At 50.6% G+C, this 7,788-nt stretch overlaps 1 protein-coding gene across 1 annotated transcript; it reads left to right on the forward strand.

The window, feature by feature from the left end:
• The first annotated feature begins 266 nt into the window (after nucleotides 1-266).
• On the forward strand, nucleotides 267-2,125 carry LOC123050055 (desmethyl-deoxy-podophyllotoxin synthase). The gene is made up of 2 exons (XM_044472899.1): nucleotides 267-1,294; nucleotides 1,396-2,125. The coding sequence occupies exons 1-2, from the start codon at nucleotides 302-304 to the stop codon at nucleotides 2,017-2,019; spliced, it is 1,617 nt and encodes a 538-aa protein (XP_044328834.1). The 5' UTR covers nucleotides 267-301; the 3' UTR covers nucleotides 2,020-2,125.
• The last annotated feature ends 5,663 nt before the right edge of the window (nucleotides 2,126-7,788 follow it).

Consider the following 7,788-nt stretch of genomic DNA (forward strand, 5'->3'; position numbering starts at 1 on the left):
CTATTTCAGTTAAGTGCACTTGTTTTTAACATCTGATGCTCATCTGGGCTGCAAAAGCATATGCATACATGCATCCACATGATTTGCGCGCACAGGACGGCAGAGGAGGCGCGCCCTTGGCGCGCCCCAGCCACTAGTGAGAATGCAAAGCCTCAGATCGACTCGATCCCTACCTTGGGAGCGTGGACAGACAGCTGTAACTGTAAGTGTGCGAGGATACGGACAAGCACAAAGACACCTATTACTATACAATGGTTTTTGGCTTTGTTTCAAGCGACGCCATTATTGTAAGCGTGGGTGGATGCGATGCATTATGCATACGGCGCGTCAGTGTCACTCTGAACTGTGCCGTTCTGAAACTGGAGCTACCGCTCAAAGCATGGAGTCGTTGCAGCTCTACCAGTACCAGCTCCTCCTCACTCTCCTGGCCATTGTCGTCCCTCTTCTATGCCTCAACCGCGCGGTGCGCCGGCACCGGCGCCGGCACCGCGAGGGTGCCCGCCTGCTGCCTCCGTCTCCGTGGGCACTCCCGGTCATCGGCCACCTCCACCACCTCGTGGGAGACCTGCCGCACCGCGCCATGCGCGACCTGGCGCGACGCCACGGCCCTCTCCTGCTGCTCCGCCTCGGCGGCCTCCCCGTCGTGGTCGCCTCCTCCGCGGACGCCGCGCGCGAGGTCATGGTGGCGCGCGACGTCGACTTCGCCACGCGCCCCATCAGCCGCATGATCCGCCTGTGCATCCCCGAGGGAGCAGAGGGGATAGTCTTCGCGCCGTATGGTGACAAGTGGCGGCAGATCCGCAAGATCTGCACCGTCGAGCTGCTGAGCGCCAGGCGCGTCCAGTCCTTCCGGCCCGTGCGCGAGGAGGAGGCCGGCCGGCTGCTCCTGGCGGTGGCGGCGGCCGCCGCGTCGTCTACCCCGGTGAACCTCAGCCAGCGGCTGTCGGCGTACGCGGCCGACTCGGCGGTGCGCGCCATCATCGGGAGCAGGTTCAAGGACCGGGATAAGTTCCTGGTGATGCTGGAGCGCGGGATCAGGCTGTTCGCCAGGATGAGCTTGCCGGACCTCTACCCGTCGTCGCGCCTCGCCATGCTCGTCAGCCGGATGCCGGGCCGGATGAAGCGGCACCAGGAAGAAGGTGCCGCGTTCATGGACGCCGTCGTCCAGGAGCACCAGGAGAACAGAGCAGCCGATGACGACAAGGAGGACTTGCTCGACGTGCTCCTGAGGATCCAGCGGGAAGGCCACCTGCAGTTCCCCATGTCCACTGACAACATCAAGTCGGCCGTCGGGGTACGTAATGAAGCACCTCACTCACGGAATCCACATAACTTCTTCCATCAATCCATGAAAAAAAAGTCGTTTCATGCATGTATCGTGCCATACTCCTACAGGACATGTTCGCCGGGGGCAGTGACACGTCGGCAACCACGCTGATCTGGACCATGGCCGAGCTCTTGAAGAACCCCAGGGTGATGCGGAAGGCGCAAGACGAGGTCCGGCGAGCCCTCGCCGGACAACCCAACGTGACAGAGGACTCCCTAGGCGGCCTCAACTACATGCGCCTGGTGATCAAGGAGGTGCTCCGGCTGCACCCTCCGGCGCCGCTGCTGCTGCCGCGGGAGTGCATGAACGACTGTCGGGTCTTGGGCTTCGACGTGCCCAAGGGTACCATGGTGCTCGTCAACGCCTGGGCCATCAGCAGGGACCCCGCCCACTGGGACGCCGCCGAAGAGTTCATACCGGAGAGGTTCGAGCGCGGCGAGGTCGACTTCAAGGGGGCCGACATGGAGTACACGCCGTTCGGAGCGGGCCGGCGGATGTGCCCCGGGATGTCGTTCGGCTTGGCCAACGTGGAGCTCGCGCTCGCCGGGCTGCTGTACCATTTCGACTGGGAGCTGCCCGGCGGGGCGCAGGCCAAGGAGCTCGACATGACGGAGAAGATGGGAGTCACCGTGCGGCTGCGCCGTGACCTTCTACTTGTTCCGGTGGTCCGAGTGCCCTTACCACTAGACTAGTAGCTAACCAGGTGCTAATCACATATGGTATTCCCTCTCATAATGCAAGACATTTTTTTATACGAAAAACTAACGCCCATACGTGTGGGCGTTTGTACATCGCTCATACGCCTTCATCATCACTCATTTTGCCACGTATAAACAGATGACATCAACAGAAATGTTTTTGGTTTTCAGCTTAAAATTGTTTTATCTCCTAATTTAAAAAGCGAATTAAAAATCCGTTTTCACCATTAAATCCGTCTCAACGAGATCTTCAAAACTAGACCCCATGTTGATATGTTTCGACGAAATTTTGTTGTCCAAAAGTTGCCATGATGTTTACACTTTAGTTGCTATAGTGCTTAAACTAAAGTTGTCATGTGGCAATTTTAGTTTGTAGATCATGAAAAAATATTTTTGTATGAACCATGACAATTTTAAGTGCATGTATCATGGCAATTTTAGTTTATGGTGCATGGCAAGTCTAGTTTCTTAATTCCCCGTTTTATAATTTGTCAAAATTTATTTTTAAATGTAGGAGAAAATAGCTGAAATATATCATGGCAACTTCAGTGTAAACATTATGGCAATTCATGTGCAATAGACATGGCAACTTTTAACCAAAAGAAAATTTCGTCGAAATATATTGATATGAGATCTAGTTTCGAAGATCTCGTCGCGAGGAATTTAATGATGAAAACGGATCTTCAATCAGATTTTTCATTTAAGATATAAAACATTTTAAAAACTAAAAATCCAAAAAGATTTCCACATGCATGCATGCGGTGACATGACGTAGTCTGTGTGTTATAGGGCGTGTGGGCGAGTTTGGCTCTCACCACACGTGTGGGCGTTAGCGTTGTCCTTTTTATATTAGTGTATTGTCAAAAAAACAATCTTATATGAAGGGTGTAGTACAGTAGCAAGTCGGGACATGACGTGATTTTTCTATATTTGTGAACATGCTCTTATTTCACAATTTATTTTAAAACAACCATTAGTCAACTTTTTTAGATAGCCAAAAGCCGGGAAACAAATGTACATGTGTGTGGGCGCCAACTAAAAAAAGACGTGCAAGCGAACTAACTGGGCGTTCGAGCGACGAAGGTGACGAGTTGGTCGACCGTCGACTTAGAAACTACTATTGAGCCATGCTTCGATAACTCAGGGTCATTCCTTGGAGAAAATGCACGGGAACCTCCTGCTATTCAAACTGGATCTCAAAGGGCATTAGGCTCACCGTGAGACGTACGTTTGGACAAGCGGAAAGTGATGACTGAACTAGACTACGGAGTGCCCTCCCACTGGTGCTACCGGACACCGTGTTGTGGCGGCTCATTCCGATGACGGAGTTTTCGGTGAGCACGGCGTACCATGCTTTATGACAGTCATCTATCAATCCATGGCTTTTACCATTGTGTAAAGCCCCCTTACCCCTCAAGATTAAGATTTTTGTGTGGCAACTACTACGGAACCGCCTCCCTTCGGGGACTGAGGTTCTTAAGCGGCACGGCTCCCGGTGATGGCTTGTACCCCATGTGCGCGGTACCGGCGTCTGACCCATATCCTTGGCCTTGCGAGAGCACCTCGTCGTCTCCCTTGGCCTTGGGAGAGTAAGCGGCCGGTGGTGTCTCGCTGGCCATCTCCTTTGTGTCCAACGAACCCTCTGATGAGGATCGCTGGGAGCTGTCGTGAGCCGGACTGTAATAGCATGATTGACCATGTCAATACGACAAGGAGGAGAGGTTAGATCTATGGGCATGTATGAGTCTCAGCACTTACGATGCGGCCCGAGGCTTAGTGCGGGGGCGTCGCTCCGGATTGCTGTCGACGTCCCATACGGAGCCACCCGCAGGCCGGCCTTTCTCCCTCTTGGGCGCCTCCTTCTCCAGAATTGTGGAGGCCGCCCTTTTCTTTCTCCCTCCATCAGGGGGAGAGTCGCTCTCCTCCTCCTTCTCCTCCTCTTCATCGTCGTCGTCTTCGGCGACGGAGGAACGGGTCTTGTCTGCGGACGTCGCGTCCGTAGCACCCTTGTGGCGGGGGCCGCTCCGGACCCCCTTGGCCTTCTTCGCCGGCGCCGTATAGGGCGTCGGCACCAGCATCTTCGCTAGATGCGGAATGACTGGTTCTTCAGGCAGCAGAGCCGGGCACTGGATCTTCTTCGCCCTCTCCATCCATTCCTGAAGAAGGAATAACAGTAAAAATTCAGATATCCTCCTTGAAACAAACAAGTAGAGGACGCATTAAAAACTCACCTCGCTGGCGGGGTGGTTAACATCATGCCCACGGTCCGAATCCGTGGCTGGTGGTGTCTCGTTTCCCTTGAAGAGCAACCTCCAGGCATCTTTGTGAGTGGTCTCGAAGAGCCTCTTCAGGGTATGGTGCTTCTTCGGATTGAACTTCCATAGCGGGAGGCTTCGGCTTTGGCACGGGAGAATCCGGCGAACTAGCATCACCTGGATTACATCGACAAGTTTTACATTCTTGTCGACCATGCTCTGAATGCGCGTCTACAGCGCTATCAGCTCGTCTAGCGAACACCAGTTCGGGCTCTTCTCGACCTAGGAGGTGAGCCGCGTTGGAGCACCGGGGTTGAATGCGGCAGCTGCGGCCCAGTTGGTGCCGCGGGGTTCCGTAATGTAGAACCATTGTTTCTGCCATTCCTTCACAGTCTCCACGAAAGTGCCTTTCGGCCAGGAGACATTAGACAACTTACTCACCATGGCTCCTACGCACTCCGCGTGCTGGCCATCCACCACCTTCGGCTTCACGTTGAAAACTTTGAGCCACAGCCCGAAGTGGGGTTGGATATGGAGGAAGGCCTCACACACGACGATGAACGCCGAGATGTTGAGGAAGGAGTTCGGGGATAGATCATGGAAGTCTATCCCGTAATAGTACATCAGCCCGCAAACGAAAGGGTGGAGTGGAAACCCTAGCCTGCGGAATAAATGAGGGATGAATACCACCCTCTCGTTGGGCTTCGGCGTGGGGGCGACTTCTCCCTGGGCCGGAAGGCGGTGGGCGATTTCCTTCGCCAAGTACCCGGCTGCCCGAAGCTCAGTAATGTCCTTCTCCTTGACGGAGGAGGCCATCCACTTGCCTTGGCCTCCGGATCCGGACATGGTTGAGTGCCGGCTTGAGTGGGAAGAAGATGAGAACTTGGGCGCTGGAGCTCAAGAGTGGAAGGACGAAGGAAGAGAGAAGGCGTGGGAGAAGAAGGGGGGATTCTTATCCCCTTATAAAGGCAGTGAATATTGAACGCCTCCCCACTCGCCTTAAAATTCGCCTATTCCCAAGGGCTGCGTAAACAGGCATGGTTGGGTTACCCACACCCGAATTGATGAAAATCCCGCAATAAGGGGAGACGATCTCTGCTTTTGCAAGACGTGCCAATGGAAACCGCGTCTTGAAACGCGGAGCGAGAAACGAAAAATGGTTCAAAATTATGACCGGGCAGACGTGATGTCATGATGTAAAAAGTTGTCAGCGGATTGGACTCGTGGAGTATTATATTCTCTCTCTCTCTCTGCGGTTGTGTGTGGTGCGTGTTACAGGTCCGGACACATTCAATACGTCCGAAGACTATCTTGGAGTTCGGAAGGAGGAACCCGCCTTGCAATGCCGAAGACAGATCTACGCGTCGGATACCTTGTCATTGAAGCCAGGTTCAGGGGCTACTGAGGGAGTCCTGGACTAAGGGGTCCTCGGGCGTCCGGCCTGTTAGCCGTGGGCCGGACTGATGGGTTGTGAAGATACAAAGACCGAAGAATGCACCCGTGTCCGGATGGGACTCTCCTTGGCGTGGAGGGCAAGCTTGGCGACCAAACATGTAGATTCCCTTCCTTGTAACCGACCCTGTGTAACCCTAGATCCTCCTGGTGCTTATATAAACCGGAGGACTTAGTCCGGATGGGCATATACACATTACTGTAGTCATACAGGCTAGACTTCTAGGGTTTAGCCATTACGATCTCGTGGTAGATCAACTCTTGTAATACTCATATTCATCAAGATCAATCAAGCGGGAAGTAGGGTATTACCTCCATAGAGAGGGCCCGAACCTGGGTAAACATTGTGTTCCCCGTCTCCTGTTACCATCGATCCTAGACGCACAGTTCGGGACCCCCTACCCGAGATCCGCCAGTTTTGACACCGACATCGATCCCAGTGACAGAAAGGGAACCGACACGTATTGTATTGTTGCCATCGAGGATAAAAAGATGGTGTTTATATCATATTGCTTGAGTTTATCCCTCTACATCATGTCATCTTGCCTAATGCGTTACTCTGTTCTTATGAACTTAATACTCTAGATGCATGATGGATAGCGGTCGATGTGTGGAGTAATAGTAGTAGATGAAGAATCGTTTCGGTCTACTTGACACGGACGTGATGCCTATGTTCATGATCATGCCTAGATATTCTCATAATTACGCGCTTTTCTATCAATTGCTCGGCAGTAATTTGTTCACCCATCGTAATATATGCTATCTTGAGAGAAGCCACTAGTGAAACCTATGGCCCCCGGGTCTACTTTACATCATATAAGTTTCTGATCTATAATTCTAGTTTACTATTTATTTTGCAATCTTTACTTATCAATCTATACAACAAAGATACCAAAAATATTTATCTTATTATCTTTATCAGATCTCGCTTTTGCAAGTGGCCGTGAAGGGATTGACAACCCCTTTATCGCGTTGGTTGCAAGGTTCTTGATTATTTGTGCAGGTACTAGGCGATTTGCGTGTAGTCACCTACTGGATTGATACCTTGGTTCTAAAAAACTGAGGGAAATACTTACGGTACTTTGCTGCATCACCCTTTCCTATTCAAGGGAAAACCAACGCATGCTCAAGAGGTAGCAAGAAGGATTTCTGGCGCCGTTGCCGGGGAGATCTACGCTCAAGTCAAGGCATACCAAGTACCCATCACAAACTCTTATCCCTCGCATTACATTATTTGCCATTTGCCTCTCGTTTTCCTCTCCCCCACTTCACCCTTGCCATTTTATTCGCCCTTTTTCGTTCGTCTCTTTTCATTTTCTTCTTCTGTGCTTGTGAGTTGGATTGATTGTTTGTCACGATGGCTCAAGATAATACTAAATTGTGTGACTTTTCCAATACCAACAACAATGATTTTATTAGCACTCCGATTGCTCCTATTACCGATGTTGAATCTTGTGAAATTAATGCTGCTTTGTTGAATCTTGTCATGAAAGATCAATTTTCTGGCCTTCCTAGTGAAGATGCCGCTACCCATCTAAACAACTTCGTTGATTTGTGTGATATGAAAAAGAAGAAAGATGTGGATAATGATATTGTTAAATTGAAGCTATTTCCGTTTTCGCTTAGAGATCGTCCTAAAACTTGGTTCTCTTCTTTTCCTAAAAATAGCATTGATTCATGGAATAAGTGCAAAGATGCTTTTATCTCTAAGTATTTTCCTCACGCTAAGATCATCTCTCTTAGAAACGATATTATGAATTTTAAGCAACTTGATCATGAGCATGTTGCACAAGCTTGGGAGAGGATGAAATTAATGATACGTAATCGCCCTACACATGGTTTGAATTTATGGATGATTATACAAAAAATTTATGCCGGATTGAATTTTGCTTCTAGAAATCTTTTAGATTCGGCCTCGGGAGGCACTTTTATGGAAATCACTTTAGGAGAAGCTACTAAACTCCTAGATAATATTATGGTTTCTTTGTAAAAGCGTGTTCTTCTAGTTTTCATGACAATAATGATGATGATCTAAAAGTGATTGATGTGTCTCCTA

Source organism: Triticum aestivum, chromosome 2D, assembly GCF_018294505.1.
Source record: "Triticum aestivum cultivar Chinese Spring chromosome 2D, IWGSC CS RefSeq v2.1, whole genome shotgun sequence".
Classification (NCBI taxonomy): domain Eukaryota; kingdom Viridiplantae; phylum Streptophyta; class Magnoliopsida; order Poales; family Poaceae; genus Triticum; species Triticum aestivum.

What these genes read in the sequence shown, in the direction of transcription:
- LOC123050055 (XM_044472899.1), top strand. Translation starts at nt 302, where the DNA reads ATGCGATGCATTATGCATACGGCGCGTCAGTGTCACTCTGAACTGTGC. An exon ending in ACATCAAGTCGGCCGTCGGG is followed by an intron (nt 1,295 to 1,395) that starts GTACGTAATGAA and finishes ATACTCCTACAG; the next exon opens with GACATGTTCGCCGGGGGCAG.